This window comes from Astatotilapia calliptera, chromosome 12 (assembly GCF_964374335.1).
Source record: "Astatotilapia calliptera chromosome 12, fAstCal68.1, whole genome shotgun sequence".
NCBI lineage: Eukaryota > Metazoa > Chordata > Actinopteri > Cichliformes > Cichlidae > Astatotilapia > Astatotilapia calliptera.
In genome coordinates, this window is record NC_137433.1 from 22,296,441 (window position 1) to 22,320,292 (window position 23,852).

Here is a 23,852-nt window from a genome sequence, read left to right on the forward strand (position 1 = left end):
GAGGACATGCAGCAGGATGATTTGACAGAAGATCCTAGGAAGCCAGATGATCCGCTGTGGCGATCTATGAAGGGAGCGGCTGATAAAAGAGAACAAGACTTGTTTTAAATCTTCCTTTATTAGAATGCATTTTCTACATTTAACATGTGGAAGCGATTGTCATCAGAAACACTCAAATATCAACAGAAAAAAAACTCTCTACTGCTTAACTGACTTTTTGTATTAGTATAAGATATAATGTTTTATATTTTAAGCTAAACACAGATTACACTCTACCTTCTGTTAATAACATGTTACAGTAATACTGCTGGTCTTTAAACAGACCAGCAGAACTAAAACCTCGTCATAAACACAGATTCTCAGGCAGACGTTTTTGGTTCATCACTCTGGAGGGGAAGACTTGCTGCTCTGCTCTGCTGAGGACGTGAAGCCCAGGATCTGACCTGTGAATGTCTCCACAGATATCTCACTTGGGATCACAGAGTCCAGTGTATACTCTGAATGTCCACCTGAGTACATGCACAGAAAAAAATATTTTATTCTCAGCATTTATGTGAATTTTTTGGTAATGACTTGGAAGTATGTGTTGTTGCATTACACACTTTTAGGTTCAGATAGTCCCCCTCCTTCTTCCTCCTCCTCCTCCTCCTCCACATCATCGAGGCCTAAAAGAGCAGTGAAACACTCCACCACCTCTTCCTCTGTCATGTGTTCTCCTGGGTTTAATATCAAAATAACAAACGTGTTGGATGAGCTAATAAAAACTGACAATAAAACATGGACCATAGGATTAAGATTTATAACCAGTAAGATGCTGACCAATCATTCTCGTTACCTCGAACCTGTAGAAGTTCTATCAGCTCTTGTCTCTGTAGGACAGGCTGTCCTGTGCTGTCAACCTTCCCAAGGGCCCAAAAAGCTCTAACCAGATCACTGCTAGAGATGCTGAAGGCCGGCCGGTGGTTGACATACAGCTTGATAAATTCCTCCAGGTCAACGTCATTTACATATTTTCCTGTTTCGGCATACTTACTGAACTTAACTTCATTTTGCATGTCTTCTATCTGGTGAAGAAAATATGTTTAACTGTTATTAAAGGGTTGAGATTAAGTGGCGGTTTTAGTTTCACTGAATTTACCTCTTGTTCAGTAGGATAGTACCCCAAAGCTCTCATGAGAGAGGAAACCTCTGACAAGGGGATTTTGCAAGACACTTGTCGTTTCTCCATCGAGTCCACGCCTTGATGATGGACTTGGCAGTAATAAAAAAAGTCCTCCATCTCCTAAAGACAGAAGAACTCCCATTACTGATTAAAATGTCACAGTAAACAACAGTTTTAAAACTTGTACTAGGGCGAGGACTTATCTTATTTTCTTGTACTATTTAGAAATACATTTTATGCGTGGCCATGTGCATTGGTCTTCAGTTCCGAATGTCCAAAATAGTTGCCATATTTTTTTAAAATATATTTCTCTGTAAACTCATTTTGTATAGCCATGCATAAAAAAGTGTAGGCTCATATTTTTTAAAGAAAATTTCAATTAAATAAGCGAAATTCATGCACATATGCCTTTCTCTCTGAGAACCAGCAGAATTAAAAGCACAATGAATCCGTTAGATTAAATAAACTTTTTTGGGGAAAGTTGGGAAATTTTGTCTAGGTCATGTAGGTTTAAAAAAAAAAAAAAAAAAAAGAATAGCTCAATGAAATAAACACAATTTAAAACGAAAAAATAGTAAGTAAAAGGAGGAGAATTAATACATAAACATTTAACAACAGAGCTCCGTGAATTAAAAAAAGACATTTATATTAAGGTGCTTAACAACCAGAGATCAAACAAATACATACATGTATTCTAGTTTTTGGTGCACAAAATACCATATTATATAATGCCATTAATGCCAGTGGACACTTTATTAGTTACATGTTGATCGTCCATGTTGGACCACTTTTTGCTTTCAGAACTGCTGAAAGTTAAAACTAAAAGTAAAACTACCTCAGGGGTAATCTGAGGTAGTGCAAAAAGTGTGTAAAATGTTTAGAATTTTTTTTATATCCTGACAGGTGTGTTCACCTGTCACAAAAAGAAGAGTTATGGTAGAGTTATATAAAGGACTGTGGGAATTATTTCCTGTAGCATTCTTTATGGTAGCACTAAATCTGAGGGAGAATGAGCTCTGGTCCCTCTGTAGTGTGGAGCGGATGATTGAGAGCAGTTTGTTTAGTGACTTCCTGTCTCTCACTGAGACAGGCAGAGGAACACAAAGTGGAAGAACGTTTGATGGCTGATGAGGTGTTAAGATTGGTGCTGTGTGGGGAGGGGCAACAGGGGGTCCAGTACTGTATCCTTTTTTGCTCGTTTTTATTTCCTGAACTGAAAACCCTCTTTTTTCATTCATTAGGGCTTTCAGGTCAATGGTGATCCAGGGTTTGTTCTTAGGTAAACATCGGGCATGCTGTTTAGGACAATGGTATCCTTGCAGAAATTTATATAACTTGTGATACAATCCACGATTCTGATGATGTCATCCCCACGTGGCTTGTCCGACTCTGCATTGTCGAAGGGGAGTATGGAGCAGAACTTCGCAAGCTTCCTGAATCCACCTCATCACAGACTTCATGGCAACATGGAGTCTTTGAAGAGCAGGGACATATTGAGATCTTAACAGGACCAGGTTGTTGTCTGAAATACCTACTGGGTGCAGGGCGGGGGCTTTGTATGCATTCCTGCTGTCTGCATATAGATGGTCAAGAGTTTTATTATCCCATGTTTTATAGTCCACATACTGCTGAATAGATGGCAGAGTGGAGTCGGTTGGTGCTCAGCTGAGCATCATCTGCCTGAGACTCATTAGACATCAGATGTTTTTTCTTCCCTGTCCAATTTTGGTGAGCTTGTGTGAATTGTGGCTTCAATTTCCTGTTCTTAGCAGACAGAAGTGGCACCCGGTGTGGTTTTTAGCTGCTGTAAGATAAGAGAGATAAGATAAGATAAAACTTTATTAATCCCTCAGGTGGGTTCCTCTGGGAAATTCGGTTTCCAAATAGCACAGCACTGACAGAAGTTACAGAATGTGAGCAGAATACCATATATACACATATATAAATACAGAGACATATATAAATAAAGCATATACAAAAGGGATAAATAGAATAAATAGGAATAAGAATATAAGGGAATTGCACATTTCAAGTATTGAAGTCTATTGCACCGTTGGTTATTAACAAAAAGTATTGCACAGTGAAGAGGCACTACAGCTTAGTTGTTCCCCCCTCCTTTGTCCCCCTGTTTCCCCTCCAGAGAGGAGTTAAACAGTTTGATGGCGTGTGGGACAAAGGAGGGTTTTTTTTTAAAAGTCTGTTGGTTCTTGTCTTTGGGAGAAGCAACCTGTCACTGAACAGACTCCTCTGGTTGTTTATGGAAGTGTGCAGCAGTTTCTTTAATGTCCTTTTCTCTGCCACTGTCACCAGAGTGTCCAGCTTCATGCCGACCACAGAGCCAGCCTTCCTGATCAGTTTTTCCAGCCTGGATGAGTCCTCCTTTGCTGTGCTGCTCCCCCAAAAGTACTCCAGCAACCACTGACTGGTAAAACATCCTCAGGAGCTTCCTGCAGATGTTAAAAGACCTCAGCCTCCTGAGGAAGTACAGTCGGCTTTGGGCTTTTTTATACAGGTGCTCTGTGTTGGATGACCAGTCCAGTTTGTTGTCCACCCACAGCCCGAGGTACTTGTACTTGTTGACCACCTCCACCTCCTCTCCCTCTATCTGAACCGGCAGTGGACCTGTTCTGGACCTCCCGAAGTCCACAACCAGTTCCTTGGTCTTTGAGATGTTGAGTTGCAGGTGGTTTGTGTGACTCCATGTGACGAAGTTCCTCACCAGACTTCTGTACTCCTCTTCCTGATCATCCCAGATATACCCCACGATGGCTGTGTCGTCTGCAAACTTCTGAATGTGGCATAATTCAGAGTTGTAGCAGAAGTTAGAGGTGTACAGGGTGAAGAGAAGAAGGGACAGCACAGTTCCCTGTGGTGCTCCTGTGCTGCTGACCACAGTGTCAGACATGATGTCCTTCAGCCTGACGTACTGTGGTCTGTCGGTGAGGTAGTCGGAGATCCAAGTGACCAGGCAGGGGTCCACCGCCATCCTGTTCAGTTTTTCCTGAAGCAGGCAGGGCCGGATGGTATTAAAGGCACTGCAAAAGTCAAGAAACAGGATCCTGACCGTGCCTTTTCCCCCATCCAGGTGTGAGTGGGCTCTGTGCAGGAGGTACAGGATGGCATCCTCCACTCCGACATCCGCCTTGTATGCGAACTGTAGTGGGTCCTGGGCATGTTGTACCTGTGGTTGGAGGAGGTTGAGGAAGAGCCGCTCTAGAGTCTTCATAAGATGTGACGTCAGTGCCACCGGTCGGAAGTCATTCAGCTCATTGGGCCGGTTCCTTTTGAGGACTGGGACGATGCAGGATGTCTTCCATAGGGCGGGCACTCTCCCCAGTCACAGACTGAGATTGAAGACTCGTTGTACCGGCTCCCCAAGTTCAGCAGCACACGCCTTTAGCATCCTCGGACACACCTTGTCTGGGCCTGCTGCCTTCCTGGGGCAAAGCTTCCTCAGTTGTCTCCTGACCTGATCCACTGTGACACTGGGAGATGATTGGGGGAATGATTGGGATGTCCTGCTGTAGCCCATCTGCTTCAAAGAGTTAATCTTCTGCATACGTTCGTTGCAAGAAGTGGTCATTTAAGTTACTGTTGCCTTTCTGTCAGGTCAAAGCAGTATTGATATTCTCCTCTGACTCAGGAAATCAGCAACACATTTTTTCCCCAGAGAACTGCCGCTCACTGGGTATTTAGTCTCTGTGAACCATAGAATTGGTTGTGTGGGAAAATACTTGCAGAGCAGCAGTTTTTGAAAAACTCAGATGAGCCCATCTGGCACTAACAACCATGCCATGTTCAAAGTTACTTAAATCACCTTTTTCCCCATTCTGATGCTCAGTTTGGCCTTCAGCAGGGTGCCTTGACCATCATCTTGACCATGTCTACATACACTGCTGCCCTATCCAAGCTGATATATTTGCATTAACAAGCACTTGAGTAAGTGTGCCTCTAACATGTTTCAGTCTAAAAAAATCTGAATAATGCTATGCTTGTTTACTTAAAGCTCAGCAGAAAAAGGAAAAATTTTACTCACTCTGTAGAACTTGCCATCTCGTCCTCCCTCTAAGAGATTGTAAAAAGGTACCATGTCCTTTCCGCCCAAAGCGGCTGCTGCCTCAAGCACACTACATTCATCACAGGAAAGGAGACAGATTTCAGGAAACATCATTATACTGCTCTTTCATTTCGACTGATTACAAGGTTGCTATTTAGAAAAAAAACATACTTCAAGTTTATTTCCCATGAGAGGACTGTGCAGTCTGCTCCTCCTGCAGTGAAAATGAATCTGCCATCATAGGAGCAGGCAAACGCAGACACTCCTGCTGAATGGCAGATCAAAGCATTTGACTTGTAGGGGTTCCCATCCAGTGGCAGAATCTGGAGACCCAACTAAAGAAAATACAAAATACTCTTCATGACAGTATCACTGTCAATGTGATGACAATTTGATCAGAGAAAAGAAAGACACAAAAAACGTCTGCATTCAGTCGACTGCAGGAATTTAAACAAGAAACACCATTTGGTGGAAGTGAAAGTCAAACATTTGTCAGTAAAATACTGCAAACACTGACCTTTTCCATTGTGATGAACGCCAGGTAATATGAGTTTGTATCAGCTTTTTCAGACTTGGGAAGAACAACTATCTTTTTAATTGGAGAGCCATATGTTGGGCCTTGAAGGGTCTTTCTGTTTTTGTAAAACATGTAATAGAGATGCGTGAGTATTTTGCTGTGACACAACATCTGACTGATCTTGTTACAGTATTTTGCAGACCTGCACATCTTTGTTGTGCTGTTGAAAAGCCTCATCTTATATTGATCTGTGATGATGAGGAGAAACTGCTCTGCCGTTAGGGGAGGATACCAAGTCATGCACATTGGCACGCCGCTTTGCTCAATGCGCTCCGAGCTTAAGATGACAAGCCGGTCCATGCTGCTGTTCTCCAGGTCGTACTCCACCTTTTATTCAGTTCCACACAAGCACAGAGATTTGCGTGTACCATTATCGTGTCAAAAACAAAACAGTGAAGTAGACAAGAGTGCTGCAACTTAGACCAGGTAGACTAACCAGTTGGCAGTCCATTCCCAGAGAGAGTAGTCTGGGTTGGGTGCTGTCCAGGTGAACCCCAAAAAGAAGATCTTTGATGGGCTTGTAGTGAGAGTGGATCCTACCCAAATGCATCCACTGAGGTAAAGAGCCTTCTTTGGTGATCAAGTGAAACACTGACACTGCTTTTCCAGCATCCTGACAGACGCGCAAATCATAAATCATCTCACAACAACAACAACAACAAAAAATGTTTCTGTAGCAATGACAGCTCTAACAAAACTCAATACATTATAACAAATTCCAATCCACACAGTTCTCTCACTCACCGCAGTGGCGAGATATTTTGAGTCTGAGGAGAAGGTGATGAGTTGGATGCTGTCTTTGGTGTAATGTAAAGCTTCCTCTTGTTCACTCTCTAAGGTTCTGGCATTCAGTATGTGAACAGCTCCACTTGCAAAACCAACAGCCAGATATAATCCTGTTTAGAAATGAAATGTGACAAACAAAATCTAACAGCAGCTTTTACACACTGAGGATATGGAAGCACTTTTCTTTTTAAACATAGTCTGACCTTACCTTTAGGGTCAAATGTGACACACTGAATCTGCTTCTCTGTGTTAAAGACCTTTCTACCACTGCGTACTTTGCTGCTATAGTCCCACATTTCTAAAATGCCTCCGTGGTTGCCAGTGACCACAGCTGACTGACTGGGGTGGCATGTCAGTGCATGTATAGGCTCATAATCCTCGTCCAGCACAATTCGAGTGATGAGGCTCTCTGCGTTCACATGCACAACTCTGTGACTGACAGTGGTCACAGTGAAGTTCCTGCAGAAAAAGACAGGTCAGCTTGCCTAAAAATGTATAATGTGTATTTTCATTATGCTGTGTAAAACAGTTCAGCGTGAAGATATAGTATCGGGTTCAACATAACAAGTGTCCTGATGGCTTTGAGCCAGTAAAAAAGTGTGTGGCCTATGTTCATTGGCCAGCACAGATCAATTCCTCTGTGAACATGAATGGATGCTCACTATTATTTTCTTTTAATCTCTTTAAACTACCTCTGCACATAAATTAAAAGAAGAAAAGTGAACTTTTTGTAAGTAAAGTTAGTAAGTAAAATTTATTTACATAGCACTTTTAAAGCCAGGAATCTGTTACAAAGTACTTTGCAGGGAATGTAAAAATACATCAGACAAAAAAAACCAAACATATTAAACAAAAACATTACCCAAACGCCTGTCTAAACTGATGAATTTTTCAGCTGTTTTTTAAAATAAGCCACAGTTTTGTCTGCTCCTGTCCACCACAAGTTTGTTAAACATAGCAGTACCACAAACTCATATAAGGAGAAGTAGGTAAAATAGAAGCTGTCTGTCTATCTTGTATTTTTGCTGAGTGCTGACAGAAATAAATCCATCTCTCTCTAGCAATGGTACCTGCAACGTACAGGGCTGAATCTAAAAAGGGAAGCAGTGGTTACTACAGTGCATCAAGCTTTAGATTTATAATATAAAATATAAATCTACCAATAATATTTGCTATGTACTTGAGTATAGAAAGTAATCAGACTGGTGTCTCTTTTATGGCCAGTAAAAGTCTGATCTACTGGTTCAGTGGCTCTTTAGGCTGAACACTGTAGTAGAGTAAATTTGTATACCTGGTAATTAAGGGTTTGAAATCCAGTCTGTACTCCTGCTGCCTCCTTATCCACTCTTTGGAAAATGAAATAGAAACAATGGCATCCAGATTTAATTCAGTGTACCGAGCGAGCAGGGTGAATTTGCCATTGTAAAAGCAGATGTGGCTTTCAGTATTGCACGTTACGATGCAGCTGTGCAAGCATACAGACAAAGATAGATTAGGAACCGGTAAATGCAGGTCACAACTCACATGCAACAACAGACAATATTTCTTGCTGTGCCCACCTGTCGGTGACGGCCAGAACAGTGATTTGCTGTTGCTGGAGGTTGATTCGATTGGCCGTGTCTTCTTTCACAAGCCACTCAACAACACCACCTCCAGAGGCTATTAAGATCTTAGGCTCTTCCCAGTGAAACACAGACCGACTGAGAGACATATTTGCCACACCAAAATTTTCAGAACGGTCCAAAGTAAATTCAGCAGCACCACTGGTTTCCTTATTGAACTGTAATGGCAAAACACACCAGAACACAAATCAATATATTCAGTTACATAATGAGACAGACAGTTTAATAACAACTTCAAATTTAGAAGATTATCTTCACCTTCTTGAACTTCAGGTCAGTGTACTGCAGACTTCCACTTGCCTGAAAAAGGATGAGTCTATCACTATCACAATAAATACATAACAGTTGTACTACGCTTTAAAAAAAAAATACTGAACAGCTGAACTCACGCTGCTGTAGAATAACACATGACTTTCACTGCTGCTGAGCAGCTGAGAGCTATTCTTCAGCCTAAACATGATGTAATCCTGAAAAACAGCTTAACACTTCAACATCTGTTCACCACAGTGCCGTTTCCATAAAGCAAAGGTGCTATTCACATACTGAGAAAGCATATTTACCTGAAAACCATGTTTAGGATTGAGCTCGGTAAACCACAAAGGCTGTTCTGATTCATTGGTCCAGTCCCAAATGCACACACGCTGAAAAGATCGCCATATAATTTAAGCAGATTGTCAGTTCATGAAAAGTTTGCTTTTACCATACAGGCACTGTTTGTCCTATTGTGTTTGTATGTAAGTGTTTCTAAGACCAGGAAGTGTTGCTTAATATAAAATTTCCCTTTTCGTGAAGAGCATGTTTCATAATCTCAGCAGTAACTTCTTTTCTTTTTAGGTGTATCTAAACTGTGGGTGTCAGTGTAACTCTTATATGTAAAATAAAATGTGATAATAGTATAAATAACTATGTAATTGTAATTTTGTATACGTTTGGACAATTCTGGTTAAATAACTGACTTACACCATTTTGAGTGAAAAGGACAGCATACAATGTGTAAAGTTTTCAATTGCTCCCTCTCACAAAACATCCTCAGAATCAGCTTTTTTTGTGTAATAGCTGCAGTATATTTAAATAAGCCATACAAAATGTTACCTTCCACATCAGCAGCATTCTCTGAGCTACACGCCTCATGATTGCATAGGAGGGGGTCAAAAATCGCACTATTTGGTTCACTTTTTCACTAAAATTGTTTCATCATTGCGATATGGCCAAACTGTCAACATTTCACAGTCTATACTTACAAATGTTGAAATTTGACTATATTAGACATTTCTTTTGACCAGGAAATAACAGGGCTAGAAGATTAGTCTGGTAAAATGCAACTAAAAGGGAGACCTTGCATGCGCTATAACTTTTTTTGACCAGCTGCAGTCATGTGAAAAACAAAGTGCACACTTACTGCTTTAGCAGCCAGGTGATGATAGAGATATTATGTAAATATAGACAGATAAATGTAGAAATATAGATATAATATGAAATGTAAATCTAATCTAATAATCTTTGCTGTAAACTATATGCTTATCCTCATCAAGTGTGAGCACCTCTGTAACAGGAGAGGTTTTGGCAGTTTGCTGGTCTGGAACTTTCAGGTTAGGTTTGTATTAATACAGTCTCACAGTCTTTCCAGCAATGGATGTCTCAGCAAATCCACCCCTGCTCAGAGAAACTGCAAAAAAACTCAAGAGCTACATCGGAGACTCTAAAGTCCTTGGTTTGCATGATAAATGCTATATTTAGAAAATTAGAAAAAGACTGATCAAGTATGGCTGGTCTAGAAGGGCTGTCGTGATAAAGCCTCTTCTCTTCTAACAAGAACATGGCAAAACAGGTTAGTTTTGCAAAGTTGCATCCGAACAAATCACAAGACTTATGTAACAATGTTCTTTGGACAGATGAGACCTAAGTGGAGATTTTAGGTCATAATGTAAAAGTTTGGTCAAAGTTTTTAGTCAGAGTCCAGACCTCAACCTGATTAAAATGCTGTGCTGGGACCTTAAGAGAGTGGTGAATAAATGAATACCCACAAACCTCAATGTCAAAAGTTTTCCACAATAATGCAAGAGACTGATAAAGTCATACAGAAAATGGTTATTGCTACTAAAGGTGGTTCTAAAAGCCACCGATTCATGGGGTGTACTTATTTTTTTCACAGAAACCGTCCTGCAAAACCTTCTTTTCCATATGACTGCCAATCCCACATGGTGATATGACTCTTAAAAAAATGACCTAAAATGACTAAAATGCAGTTTCATTGAAATATTAGAAAAACAAATTTAAAAAAGAGCGATTAATTTATATACATTTTACTGATGCTGCTATCATTTTTTATTTTCCATACACATATTATGATTACAGTGATTTATTTTTTATTTGTATTTTTTGCCAGCACAATAGCTCGGTGGAAATTTGATATTGTGACAGCCCTGAGCTGCCATACTTACTTGAAATTCTTCTGTCCCAAGTGTTGCCAGATGTTTTGTGTCGCTTGAAAACGCTATTGCTATGACACCGGCGTCAGGGTGACAGTCAAACAACGTGTTCACAGGAATACTGTAACATTTATCATATAGGTGGTTACCATTGAGAGCAAGGTTAATGCAGTGAAAATGCCTCAATGTGTGAAGAATGAAGAGATACCCAGAGTAGGAGTCCCATATGATCACCATGCCATTTGGTCCCCGGTCTGCTGTTGCAATCCAGCGTCTGTCTTCACTCACACACATAGATGAAATGGAGTGGGAGTGCCCCTGAAGACATTAAGGAGAATATATAAATCTGCACACCTGTTATGAAAAGATATATACTGTGAACATTTAACATGAAAACCCAGGCTAACATGATCTGATTTCTCAGACTGTTTATTGCAACTTAAAGCAATGACTTACTCTTACATTGTTCAAAAAGCTGAAGTGATTTTTACCTTAAGCATGTGCCGGGACTTTGAGGTGTGATTGTAAATAATTCCAACATGAGCCGCAGCATAGAGCAAAACCAGCTCATCCTGGTCTTGCAGAGTGAAAACGGGAAGAGCAGGGCTCATGCCACAGATGAAATCTAGTGACTGGATGAAGGACAGGTTTAGGGTATTGCCAAGAATATGTGAAGTAAAACAGACAAATACTTTCAAATTACACTCAAATATAAACACTGATTGGGACATACTTACCAGTACATGTGCTTCAGCATCAGTTGTCTTCTTTGAGAAAAGTGTGTCTCTAGTTGCAGTGTAGACTTGAGACTGCCCAGTCCTCCTCGGTATGTCAGAGTTTTCCTTTTCTTTATCCTTACCTGCTTCTCCCCTGTCCTGTTCTTGTCCCACTACTGGGTGCTTTTCAGCTTCATAGCTTGTGGGTGGCTCCATTATGATTAACCTTACCTTTTGGTACTTATATAAGCCTTCTCCTTATTATCCTTGCCCTAAATTAACTGTAGGCCAAATAGTAACAGAAAAACAACACATTTAAGCTCTATTCGATATTTGCTCTTTCTAATTTTATTCCTACCAAAAGTTTTTGTCTGTTCTGTCTGGCTGCTACTTGGAGGGAAGCGTTTCGTTGCCTAGTTACAGAAGATCAACGGATGAGCCTTTTCAAATTAAAAGCATGATAGTCACAAAAGCACTCGAAAGCATTAAAGGTGGGGGGAAATGCTTTCCTTTCGATATGAAAACACCAGGAGGATCTTTCTGGTCATTTAATATGTTTATTTATTGTAATTGTTACATTACTTATAGGATAATTACTGTCAAAAAAATAAACATTGTACTTTCTTTGGTGCTCATAGTAAGCCAGGAATGTCCTAAATAAGTTTAGTATATACATTCCAATGAAAACAATTGTCAACAAAAAAAAATTCAATTGCCTTTAAAAATTATGAAATAAAAATTATTATAGTTGCTCCAGTTCTAATTGATGTATCAAGTCAAGTCAAGTCAAGTCAAGTCAAGTCAAGTCAAGTCAACTTTATTTGTCAATTCTGCCACATGTACAGGACATACACAGAATAGAAATTGCGTTACTCTCAAACCCTAGTGATTAGAAAAATGCAAATAAAATAATTAAAAAGTAAAAATTTAAATAAATTTAAATAAATACAATACAATTTTACGTATAACAAAAAAAGCTATGCAATATACAATATACAATATTCAAGTAAGAAGGCATAGTGGTGCAAAATAGGCAAATAGTGCAAATGGGGATTTAGTAGTGTACGGTAAGAGATAGTGTAACAAAAAAGGCTTATGAGGTCCAATGCTTAAGCAGTCCAATGCTCCACAAAGTGACTGGAGCAGGCCAGTGAGTGCGTCAGAGAGTGAGTGTGTGTGTGTGTGTGACAGAGTTCAGTGAGACCGTGGTGGAGAAGAGGGGAGAGGGGGGCAGAATCGGGAGGGAGTTTAGCTTCCTGACAGCCTGATGGATGAAGCTGTCCTTCAGTCTGCTGGTCCTGGCCTGGAGACTCCGCAGTCTCCTCCCTGACGGCAGCAGCTTGAAGAAGCTTTGCATCACAGGTTCTGAACGGTGCTCCATGCAAGAAACCCAATAAAAACTGAGTGGTCAAAGCTGTCATATATGCCCTTATGGGATAGATTTGGTTTGGAAAGCTCTGTGGGTGATCTACTAACCGCTGCTTGTTTTATACAAACACAAACCAGTTCACTTAGCCCTGCCCCCTGACATTTATGATCTGTGAGGTTGACAGATAAAATAAACTCACGATGCACTGTATCATATTTAATCAAATAGTGACATGATTAAATATGTTTTTAAATAAAATAATTATGTATTTAAATATTTTTGTAATTTTGATTAGTTGACAATTATTCCATTATTTGATTATGTATTTTTTTTTAAAGATAAAAGCCACGATAGACAAGATTATGTGGTTAGTTATACGAGATCGCATTAACCAAAAATATGTTTTATTTTGAAATCTACAGATGCTCGGTATATATAAAGCTTTTACTTTGAAGGGTCGACACGGTGTCCAAATACCTGTACTTTCACGGTTTCCTTCCGGATGGTTTTTCCGGTTGCACGGCTTTAGAAGCGGCGGACTTTCTGGTTCTGTTTCGTGCCACTGGGCGTTATTAATGTTTGCTACCTGTTCTTAGCCTTTTGTTTTTTCTTACTAAATGTCTTCAACTGAGGTCTGAAAGGTTCTCGTTATCAGTATGAAGCGTTTATGACTGTGACGACTCCAGAAAGTAAAGGAGCGCTTTGATAAGATAACAGCTGGGGCTGGTAATGGTTTTATCAGCTGACAGGTGAGACTGACGGTTGTGTTTAAAACGAGGTTTTGGTGACTGATTTAATGATTGACTGGTCACTCGCTTTTAGTTGGTACTAGCATTAGCATTAGCCAGCGGTTCTTGTCGCCAATCCCCCTCAGCTGACAGTCAGCCGCTCCAGCTTGAGATGCTAACGGCTAACACCCAACTCTTATACACTCGGGGATTAGACATTATGCCTTCATTGAAAAGTTTTGAATAAAATGTTACCACGAGGCTATAGCTTTTTGCAATAGTACTCGATACTGCCGAAAAAGTTAGTTAACTCTCAGCGCCATAGAAATGTATAAGACGTCTTAGGATACTAGGATATTTTAGGATATTTTTCACTCACTGGACACTTTAAGTAGACCTTGCTAGTGTCGGCTTGGATTCTCTTTTGCAATCAGATTGGCCTTAATGCTTCACGCTATAGATTCAGCATTGAACCGGAAGCATTACGCAGAGATTTTTGTCCATATTGACATGACAGCATCACACTGTTGCTGCAGATTTGTCTGCTGCACATCTATGATGTGAATCTCCCGTTCCATCACATCCCAAAGGTGCTTTATTAGATTGAGATCTGGTGACTGTGGAGCTCACTCAAGTACAGTGAACGCATTGTCGTGTTCAGTAAACCAGTTTGTGATGATTTGAGCTTTGTGAAATGGTGTGTTGTCTGTCCCATCAGAAGATAGGAACACTGTGGTCATAGAGGGATGGAAGTGGTGAGCAACAATACTCCGTTATGCTGTGGTGTTTAAGCAATGCTTAGTCGGCACTAAGGTTCAAAGTTTGCACAGCACCACCAGCCTGAACAATTGATACAAGGCAAGATGGATCCATGCATTAATGTTTTCTGACCCTGTGCCAAAATGGAATTTGGACATTTTTCCAATCTTATATTTATCAGTTTTAGTTGTTCAGTTTAATGTTCTTTGCGTCACTGCAATTCTGACATTATGTGGTCATCCAGAATCATAAAATGAGACTTGGTTGAGTTTTTGTTTTTTGTTTTTTTTATTTTCACAGGGTGTTGGGCTATGGTACGCATAACCAGGCTATAGTTTCAAACACACAACTGAGCTTTCTTTAAAATTACTGACGTTTTTTATAAGACAAATATTGAGTAGTTAAGTATAATAATTATGATGATAAGTATAGTGGAACTTTACTTTTTTTGTGCTCTAAAGCTGAATTGTATGTCTAGCAGGTAGCATATAAAAGACATGTGGATGGATAAACAGAGAGGAATCAGAGTTTCTCAGGAGGAGCTGCTCTGTAAGAACGCATGTGGTTACTATGGAAACCCAGCATGGCAGGGTTTGTGCTCCAAGTGCTGGAGAGAGAGGGCACGGGCCGCTGGAACCCCGAGAGAAGAAATTAGGTAAACTTTATTCACGCTGTTACGTTTGCTCATTATGTTAAAGTATATTGAAAATGTATGTGAGAATACTGCCCTTTTAATATGACATCTGGATATGTGAGGGTATAACGCATCAGTCTAAATGCAGATAGAGAGACCTTCCATTTGTTTTCTGTCTCTCAGCTCGGGACAGAGATGTCTAATCCTTTCATTCCTCATAGACCGCGCAGTGATGGAACGCTCCCCACATTCTCCAAATTTGAGGAGAAGAAAAACATTGAGAAAGGTCGTCGAATTAACACAGTGAGAAGACTGTTCTGGGGCAGCCCATCGCCTCCAAAACCTCAAGGTAAAACTTTAGTTTTGTGGTTGTCTTAAAGTCATTATTAGGTCAACAGCCAGTTACAGCAGCTAGCCCCATTTGAGGTTGCCACAGCAGATCAGCTGCCTCCATTTCACCTTGTCCAAGCATCCTCCTCTGTCACACCAACCAAGGTGGCCCTTTTTACTTTTTTCTGCAATCCTGTCTCTCTGAAATACTCAAAAAGAAGAATAACTTAATACTACCCAGCACCTCTGAATAGAAAGCCAGAATTCTTCCTCTAAACATTGTCATTAAGTCCATGAAGGTAAAAGTTTTAACCTTCACTCAGTATTTTTGCTGTCTGTAAGAAACCCCCCCCCCCCCCCCCCCCCCCCCCCCCAGCAAAATGCAGAGAATAAGGCAACAGACTTTACTAATAATCACTGTACATAAACATCCACCATACCTTCTGCTGAACCAGAATGCACTATATATACTGTTTTGGTCTTTTGTACACATCCAAATTATACATACCTATATACTATATATAGTATTACCAGGCCTCTGGAGAACCTCAAGACATGTTAAGGATGTAATTTACCCATATTATATAGCTGTGTTGGATCAAGGACACATCTAAAACCTGCAGGACACTGGCGCTTGAGGCCTAGAGTTCCCTCACCCCTGGATTAGATTATCTGGCTATCTGTTTGGATTTTGCTGCCTCTTCACCTTTTGACTATTTGTCCCTCCAGAGTCTTCTGAAAGCCGTGCAAATGTGTTAAAAGCCTACGAAAACCTTGAGCCTGGAGACTTCACTGGTTTCCTAAAGATACTTCGGAGTCCTCCTTCCCAGCGCTTGCAGTCCCGCTGTACAGCTTTTCTCAACACAATGGAGGCATACCATGTAAGCAGTTTAAGCATCTAACACGACAATTATGTCACGAGCTAGAGGCATCCTGATCATCGATTCACGTCATCTTTGCAGGATCTGCCGGTGCAGAAGCAGTCAGACCTCGTGCAGGATTTTTATCAGTCTTTTGCTGAATATTTTAGCAGTGAGTACAGATCTGTTCCAAACTGTGTATGATGCAATATTTGTATTTAAAGTGGCTTTTAAATCGCTGTTTATGTTTTCAGGTTTTCCTGAAGCTCAGGTCACTCAGATAATGGAGCATGTAGAGAAGTTAATAATGACACGGCTGCACAAATGGGTTTTCTGCCATGACAGCTGTGATGATGAACAGAAGGACCTGGCTCTCCAGAGAAGGATCCGGTACATCAGCTGTGTTTTGTTTTGGTTTTACCCATCTTGGAAAAAAAAACCCAAACTTCTAATCCTGAGTTAAAAGTCAGGATTAGAAGTTTTGTGTTTTTGTTTTTTATAACTAATGTCTCTTATTTGCAGTTCTTTGAACTGGGTTACGCCGCAGATGCTAGGCGTACCTTTTCCTGATGAAAAGGTCTCTGTCACAGGCGACCCCTTTCTGCCTGCTATAACTGGTGATTTAAAATCTCAATACTTAAATGAGCAGTTTGATATGGTGGGAAATGCATTTGTTTGCTTTCTTATCTAAAAATTGCATCAAAAGATTCATGTCATGAGCAGCTTTAATGCTGGTAACATATTACCTGTGTACGGGTCCAGGCTTGCCAACTGCAGCCTCGTATTTAACTCCCTGACATAAGAAAAGAAAAAGTGCATTTCCCAAAATGAAAAACTGTTACTTTAATGATAAAGGGAGGCATATTTTGTCAATGTCATAACATTTGAAATGAGTTCCAGCCTTTATTTTTCCCACAGCCATAATCGAAATGGATGCCAAACGAGCACCTCAAGACAAACTCGCGTGCGTTTCCAAATGCAGCCAGCATGTCTTCGAAGCCCTTTCCCGCTCAAACAGTGAGCCTGCTAATGCTGATGACTTCTTGTCAAGCCTGGTTTACGTGGTGCTGAAGGCCAATCCGCCTCGCCTCCACTCCAACATGCAATACGTGATTCGTTTTGGGCTCCCTCACAGTCTGATGGCAGGAGAGAGCGGCTACTATTTCACAAATTTGGTGAGTTGACTGAAAAGTTCCTCACCCATCATACACCACAGGGTGTTGTTAGACCTGTTAATAACTCATACGGGTGTCCGCATCTCTTTATTTAGTCCTGTGCTGTGGCCTTCATTGAAAAGCTGGATGGGCCGGCACTCAGCCTCAGTCCAGAAGAGTTTGAAGGCTACATGCTGGGTCAGCGTACTCCCTGTGCATTAAACAGGAGGCAGCAGGTGATCAGTGACACACAGAACCTGCTAGAAGACCTCAAAGGCAGGCAGGAGAAGCTGGACCAAGGTATGGATGCTCTCAATGCGCAGCTACAAAAGTGGGTGCAAGAAGTTCATTCACAGCTGGACGAGACCAGAAGCCAATTTGTCCTGGCTCAGAAGGAGATAACTGCTCAGAAGGAGGTTTTGTTGTCCACTCAGGATAATAAGGAGGAGTCAGTGCTGGTGCTTGAGGATCAAGACGGAGGTTTGAGGGAAACAGGCTGTTAGGCATTTCTATTAATAGAGCTAATCTGGCACTTGACTTTATTTAATCGTCAGCACTAACATTTGTAGGCTGCAGGACAAATGAAGCGTACTTTCCAGTGCCACATTTGCACATGCTCCCAATGCAGGAGTAGGGCATTTGTAAGCCAGCTGAAGATGAAGGAAACTTTATGCATGCAGTAACACAACGTTCACAGAGGTTTTAATGACTAGTCCAAATTATTTGCCCATCTGTCCAATTTAAGCATTGAGCCAATAAATCACATTCCATTTTCCAATAAGAGATCTCATATGTACTATCTAAGCACTCAGGGTACACAGCACTTACAGATGTAGAACAAACACTTTACAATACTTATTCACTATGATAATTTTGAATAGTTTTATACCATTGTGCCTTTATGTATGCTGCTCTGAAATTCCAAAGTAGGCTACAGGACAAGTTGGTGTGACTGTTCTTGACTAAAAGTCAGGGGTGTATTTGTGAAAGCTGTGTATTTGTTCTCAGCACGTGGGTGCAAAAAATCTTTAGCATGCACAAGCTGCACGTTGTTTACAGCTCTAGAAAGATTTCTGAAAAAAATCCAAGGGCTTCATCTAAAGATCTGTGATTGTATGTATCTAATATATTAAAGGTGACACATGATTGAATGTAATGTGTTTGGGTGTTTTCCTTCACTAAAGCCGATGATTATTTGCCATATTGCCAACAGAGAAGTTTTAGAAACTTGGCTTTTTGGAAAGTCAGACAGGTGTCAGATGTTGAAATGACTCAGTCCAATGACTGATAGTCCAAACCTGGTCCTCCTTTACTAATTTCCATTAAAAGCTTTAACTTTTTTTTTTATTAAAAAAACAAAACTTTATCATATAAATGGAAAACTGAAAGGTTTCAAATTCATGCTGAGATTCTAGTAGCAATAACTGTCTGCATCTTATATGATTAGAAAAAACTGTTGGTAGCTCTTTTGGAAAATAAATAAATTGGTATACAGGAAAAATAAAGTACTCAAAAAAGCCTCGCACTAATATTTTGTTTAGTTTTGGTGAGGGCAAAAATAGTGATAATCTCTTGCAACTTCAAAATTGTTATTTACAACCAGCATTACTGCACCATCAGGAGGGGGGCGGGGTCCTAGTCATTCAGGATACACAGGCAATAAGTTGACCTAATTTTTTTTTTTTTTTTTGTGAATATTGTTGCCTAATCTAGATCTTCAGTCGAGTGGAAGAGACTCTCGGCATAATAACTAAGAGTAAAGTCGCATATAAACATATAAACAATGAGCTATATCAAAAAGGAGAGTTTTGAACCTAATCTTAAAAATAGAGAGGGTGTTTCTCTCCCAAACCAAACGAGCTTGTTCAACAGAAGAGGGCCCCGAGAGCTTACAGCTCTGCTTCTCAGATGGAAGCAGGTAGAGGACAAAAACATCTGAGCTGAGAGATGCACAAAAGGAAGAATCATTGATCACTGTTGTGTATGAGATGTCGGAAGTTTTTTATTTGGTCTTTGTACTGATGGAACCCAGTGGTGAACGTGTTTTCCACTGGAGTATAAAAAATATGAGCCAAAGTTTAAATGTTCCAGTTTAGGTATTTTTTTAGAAATTCTATATGTGTCATTTAAATTATTAGTTATTTCATTCTAATTCTGCGCTTTTCGGCTGTAGTTGTTTTGGACACCATAACAATGACCAACAGTAATTTCATTATTATTTGTGCTGTTGGCAGTAATACCAGTTTAAAGATCGTCTAAAATGTTTTCGTACAACGAGCAAATCATTGAGGGGCAGCGGAGCGCTTTACTGCCAAATAAAGACAAGCGAAGAAGAAACAGGCGTTACACCGGAAGCACTAGTTGGAGCAGCCATGAAGATGACAGATGAAAACATTCCTGGAAACTCCGAAATAACAATGGATGATGTTAAAAACCTCATCAAGAAGAAAGATGAAATTGAAGAGCAGATAAAGGCGTATTACGATGTCCTACAAGACGTAAGTCGGCGACCATATTATTAGCAAAACGTAGCACAAAGCTAAGTCACAGTAAGGTTTTTTTAATCGCCTTTGTTTACTTTTATTTACAGCAGGGGGTCGGAGTTGAAGACTCTTTGGTGGATGCGGAGGGTTACCCACGAGCAGATGTTAATCTGTACCAGATTAGGACGGCTAGGCACAACATTTCATGTGAGCAGCAGTTTGTTTTGCTTTCAGTGGTTTCCCTGACAGCTGGAGACACGCATGTCGTGTTTGACTGTGTGGCAGACAGTGTTGGTCAAGTTACTTGAAAAAAGTAATCAGTAACTAATTACTGATTACTTCCCCAAAAAGTAATCCCGTTACTTTACTGATTACTTATTTTCAAAAGTAATTAATTACTTAGTTACTTTTTAAAAACACGATTTACAACCTGAATAGGTGATAAAGCGATAGATCTTTCAGCCCAATTCTACTTTTTCTGCATAATCCATCATACAAAATGTAATCAAATGGAAAAGTCCCTTTTTAAAACTTGTTTTATTAGTTTTAATCTTTTAACTTTATGCATCAAGCAAAAATTAAATTATATGCAACATTCTCTGACTGGAAGAAATTTGTTTAATATTTAAACCTATTTTCTGCACATTCCAGCACATAATTTTTTTTTTTTTTGTGTGTGTGTTTACACTCACTCTTTCAAATAGATGCAAGTAAAACACAGCAGAAAATAAATAAAATCAAAGACTAGCGCTCCTTTTGCTCTATTTTCACCTGTAAAGCAGGAGTCGGGTAGGCGGAGGTTTACCCTGGTGCAGGTGTGCTGCGGCGGTCAGTGGAAGAATCCGCGAGTTTCTCTGTGAGTTTCCCATTACGTCGTTGCGCACTCGGTGCTTGCTTGGAGGTTTAGGGGTTTTTTTCGCTGTAAAAAGAAGTTTTCTTCCCACGCACAACAGACGCTAATGTTTTTGTCACTTTTTATGGAATCAAACTCAAAGTAAGGTCAGTACTCGATATATTATCCACTGTTGATCTGCACACAGCTGTTGTCACAAACGTCGCACTTGCTTACGTCACTGTCATGAGACATTCTTGCAAAAAACCCACGGTTTTAGTAACGCAGTAACGCAGTAACGCAGCGTTCCTACGGGAAAGTAACGGTAATCTAATTACCATTTTTTACTCGTTACTTGAAAAAAGTAATCGGATTACAGTAACGTGTTACAAGTAACGCGCTACTGCCCATCTCTGGTGGCAGATAATGTCTCTATGTTGTGTGGCAGAAAAACTGATGTATGCTATCAAAGCACAAACTGATATCTCATAATTTACGCACACACCACGTGTGCGGTGCGTTTTTAAAAGTTAAAGTAGTATTTCAGATAACTTATCTACGTTCCCAAGGCATGATGAAACAAAACTACATGTTAATGGTCACTAAAATATTTTAAAGATGACACCAACAGATAATTCTATTTGGTTTTAAATACATGTAGTAAGCATTTTAAATGCCATTTATTTTTCTAAGATGTAATACACTTGCCAGAGTGTACACCAGACTGCACCCACCTTTGCCTTCAGAGCTGCATTAATGCTTCAATGCATAGATTCAACAAGGTGCTAAAAATGGGATGAACATGTTCAGCAACAATACTCTGGTAGGGTGGGAAGTTTAAATGATGCTCACTCAGTACTAAGGACCCAGAGTGGACCAAGAAAATATCCCCAACACCATTACACCACCATAATCTACTTAAACTGCTGATGCAGTGGATTCGTGCTTTTGTTGCAGCAGAAATGAAAAACTCATCAGACCAGGAAACATTTTTCCAATCTTCTGTTGTTTGATTTTGATGAGCCCCTCCCGATTGTAGCTGTAGTTTCTTGTTCTTAGTTGACAGGTGTAGCGCCTTGTGTGGTCTTCTGTTGCTGTAGCTCATATGTTTCAATGTTCCAGATGTTGTGAGTTCAGAGATACTCCAGCATAGCTTAAACGAGTGGTTATTTGAGTTACTGTTGCCTTCCTATTAGCTCGAAGCCATTCTCTCTCATCTGACCTCTGACATCAGCAAAGTATTTTCACCCGGAGAACTGCCACTTACTGGACATTTTCTGTTTTTCTGACCAGTCTCTGTAAACCCTAGAGATGGTTGGTTGAGAAAATCTCAGCAGATTCTAAAAGACTCAGACCAGCCTCCCTGCTACATTTAGTGTAGCTGCTGCCATGTTATTGGCTGATTAGGTATTTGCATTGACAAGCAGTTGAACAGATGTCTTCAACAAAGTGGCTATTGGGTGTATATTATATATTTTTGTTTACTTAATATGTTATTTAATGTTTTAATGTATACTTATTATTTATTATATTTCTTTGATTTCAGATTGGTTTTAACCCTATTAAGATATTTATTCTATACTCAGGTTTACAGAACGATCACAAGACCATCATGGCGGAGATAGAAGAAGCCCTACACAAGTTGCATGCTCGAGAGAAAGCCAAGCGGGAACAGGATGAGGCAGAAGCCCAGGAGGAGGCGATGGAACATCAGGTTACGCTGCCTCCACCTTTTGCACAGCTTGATGCTGTGACAGAGGGATCACCTGCCTGTGGAGCTGTGAGTGATGTGAACTTTTGTAGCTAGCAGCTGTTTTCAGTTTGTACTGCAAAACATTGTTGGGGGGGTTCTCCTATAATTTTAGTGATTGTTTCTTTTAAAAGGGGCTCCGAGTCGGTGATCAGCTGATCGAGTTTGGTTCTGTGAACTCAGGGAACTTTCAGAACCTCCAGAATATTGCTTCTGTGGTGCAACACAGTGAAGGGGTAAGAACCACAGAAAACTCAATGGGCAATTAATCAAACTTCATTTCTTAATATTCCATTACAGTTTATTTTTGTTGATGCATGAAGCTTGTGATGCATAAGAAGTCATACTTTGCATATAATTTCATTTGTATTTAACTTTGTCATAATGAGAGAATGCAATGTTTTGATTTTTTGTTTTTGTTTCTTAAAAGCATCTCCCTTGTTGTTATTTGAGTCTGCAAACTGTAATTTGACATTCCTCTGCAGAAACCATTGCACGTCTCGGTGATCCGGGCTGGCCAGAAAGTTCAGATGAGCCTGACTCCACAGCGGTGGTCAGGCAGAGGTTTGCTGGGGTGAGTGCACGACTGTGGTAAAATGACATGTTTGATATAGACTCAAGCTCTCCCCCAGCTCAGGGGATGCATCCTTTAAAGGCTGACCGTGTTGCAGCACTGTAGCAAAGTCTCTCCCATTTCTATGCTGCCAACGAAGTTTGTGTCCTATCACATCATCTGGGAAAACGCCATTCTAAATTTTTACTGGATATAAAATCCAACACCTGCTCGGGGCTGTGAGAAGTTTTCAAATTTAAAAATGAATGAATGAATGAATAATTAATTTTCTTGCATCATCTGAAATACTGTGGTTTATTCTCTCACCCTCATATCCCTCAAAAATATACTACTCTACCTCTGCTGCTGTCACAGTTGCAGCTCAGTGTGGGCTTTGTGTCCTATGTAGTGCACACCTTCAGAGGATGCAGCTCCTGAGTTGTACGAGTTTGGAGATTAATAGATATTTGGAAACAAAAACAAGTGATGCCCTCAATGCCAAGAAAATGCTGAAAAATTGTTTCTTGGCATATTATTTCTACAATTTGCCATGTAGTGACACTAGTAAAACACTTTTTAGTACACATACTTAAAATTCATCATATCATGTCCATAAGAAGTAAAAAGTTATTCTTGATTTTTGTATTTTTCAGATGTAACATCGTTCCAGTTCAGCGATGATCACCCTAACACTTAAAGTTTGAAAACTCTCTCTGGCTTTTTCACTACTTTATGGGAACTTGGAACAATATCCCTTATTCCAGTTTTCAGAACAGGATGTATGAAAATAAAGCACCTCTGTTCAAGAAGTCATGCTGAGTTTACTGAGTGTGGAGCTGAACCTTGATTAGATTTCTGTGTGTTTAAAAAGCAGCTTTATGGTGTTCAGTGTTTGATTTCCTGTTGGGAGCACAGCTGGACACTTATTTATCTGAAGTGATGATGAGCTGACTGTGAGCACATGCGTGATTTGCAGTCCTCTGTTAATAAAGGCTTATTTTGAACTCTGTGGAGAAAAAACACCCAAACCTTTCTGAGATCACGATGGAGA

The 23,852-nt window shown here is 40.1% G+C and overlaps 3 protein-coding genes across 5 annotated transcripts; 2 read left to right on the forward strand and 1 right to left on the reverse strand.

The window, feature by feature from the left end:
* Nucleotides 1-99: 99 nt before the first annotated feature.
* On the reverse strand, nucleotides 100-12,939 carry cfap251 (cilia and flagella associated protein 251). 2 transcript variants are annotated; one of them, XM_026188059.2, is made up of 20 exons: nucleotides 11,371-12,930; nucleotides 11,125-11,265; nucleotides 10,842-10,951; nucleotides 10,646-10,754; nucleotides 8,765-8,845; nucleotides 8,594-8,671; nucleotides 8,463-8,504; nucleotides 8,142-8,362; nucleotides 7,874-8,047; nucleotides 6,791-7,041; nucleotides 6,541-6,692; nucleotides 6,233-6,409; nucleotides 5,939-6,123; nucleotides 5,737-5,851; nucleotides 5,391-5,554; nucleotides 5,199-5,289; nucleotides 1,139-1,282; nucleotides 836-1,064; nucleotides 603-716; nucleotides 100-509 (listed from the first exon to the last, which is right to left on the reverse strand). In XM_026188059.2, exons 1-20 carry the CDS (start codon nucleotides 11,563-11,565, stop codon nucleotides 382-384), a joined length of 2,901 nt encoding a protein of 966 aa, XP_026043844.2. In that variant the 5' UTR covers nucleotides 11,566-12,930; the 3' UTR covers nucleotides 100-381. The 2 variants fall into 2 exon arrangements, with proteins under 2 accessions (XP_026043844.2, XP_026043845.2); XM_026188060.2 differs by lacking the exons at nucleotides 100-509; nucleotides 603-716; nucleotides 836-1,064; nucleotides 1,139-1,282 and adding an exon at nucleotides 1,787-2,966 and having other exon boundaries at nucleotides 11,371-12,939.
* A 254-nt stretch (nucleotides 12,940-13,193) lies between these two features.
* LOC113033890 (rab5 GDP/GTP exchange factor-like) lies at nucleotides 13,194-18,334 on the forward strand. 2 transcript variants are annotated; one of them, XM_026188061.2, is made up of 9 exons: nucleotides 13,194-13,467; nucleotides 14,687-14,860; nucleotides 15,061-15,188; nucleotides 15,899-16,050; nucleotides 16,132-16,201; nucleotides 16,284-16,419; nucleotides 16,552-16,646; nucleotides 16,948-17,204; nucleotides 17,300-18,334. In XM_026188061.2, exons 2-9 carry the CDS (start codon nucleotides 14,703-14,705, stop codon nucleotides 17,684-17,686), a joined length of 1,383 nt encoding a protein of 460 aa, XP_026043846.1. In that variant the 5' UTR covers nucleotides 13,194-13,467; nucleotides 14,687-14,702; the 3' UTR covers nucleotides 17,687-18,334. The 2 variants fall into 2 exon arrangements, with proteins under 2 accessions (XP_026043846.1, XP_026043847.1); XM_026188062.2 differs by having other exon boundaries at nucleotides 13,246-13,467; nucleotides 14,684-14,860.
* Nucleotides 18,335-19,505: 1,171 nt separating this feature from the next.
* On the forward strand, nucleotides 19,506-23,605 carry psmd9 (proteasome 26S subunit, non-ATPase 9). The gene is made up of 6 exons (XM_026188123.2): nucleotides 19,506-19,681; nucleotides 19,774-19,873; nucleotides 22,085-22,278; nucleotides 22,383-22,484; nucleotides 22,734-22,822; nucleotides 23,455-23,605. Exons 1-6 carry the CDS (start codon nucleotides 19,556-19,558, stop codon nucleotides 23,480-23,482), a joined length of 639 nt encoding a protein of 212 aa, XP_026043908.1. The 5' UTR covers nucleotides 19,506-19,555; the 3' UTR covers nucleotides 23,483-23,605.
* The last annotated feature ends 247 nt before the right edge of the window (nucleotides 23,606-23,852 follow it).

What these genes read in the sequence shown, in the direction of transcription:
- cfap251 (XM_026188059.2), bottom strand. Translation starts at nt 11,565, where the DNA reads ATGGAGCCACCCACAAGCTATGAAGCTGAAAAGCACCCAGTAGTGGGA. An exon ending in AGTCCCGGCACATGCTTAAG is followed by an intron (nt 10,952 to 11,124) that starts GTAAAAATCACT and finishes TAATGTCTTCAG; the next exon opens with GGGCACTCCCACTCCATTTC. An exon ending in CTGACCTGAAGTTCAAGAAG is followed by an intron (nt 8,363 to 8,462) that starts GTGAAGATAATC and finishes TTGCCATTACAG; the next exon opens with TTCAATAAGGAAACCAGTGG.
- LOC113033890 (XM_026188061.2), top strand. Translation starts at nt 14,703, where the DNA reads ATGTGGATGGATAAACAGAGAGGAATCAGAGTTTCTCAGGAGGAGCTG. An exon ending in ATCGCCTCCAAAACCTCAAG is followed by an intron (nt 15,189 to 15,898) that starts GTAAAACTTTAG and finishes TTGTCCCTCCAG; the next exon opens with AGTCTTCTGAAAGCCGTGCA. An exon ending in TTTTGCTGAATATTTTAGCA is followed by an intron (nt 16,202 to 16,283) that starts GTGAGTACAGAT and finishes TTATGTTTTCAG; the next exon opens with GTTTTCCTGAAGCTCAGGTC.
- psmd9 (XM_026188123.2), top strand. Translation starts at nt 19,556, where the DNA reads ATGAAGATGACAGATGAAAACATTCCTGGAAACTCCGAAATAACAATG. An exon ending in ATTACGATGTCCTACAAGAC is followed by an intron (nt 19,682 to 19,773) that starts GTAAGTCGGCGA and finishes TTTTATTTACAG; the next exon opens with CAGGGGGTCGGAGTTGAAGA. An exon ending in GGCTAGGCACAACATTTCAT is followed by an intron (nt 19,874 to 22,084) that starts GTGAGCAGCAGT and finishes TTCTATACTCAG; the next exon opens with GTTTACAGAACGATCACAAG.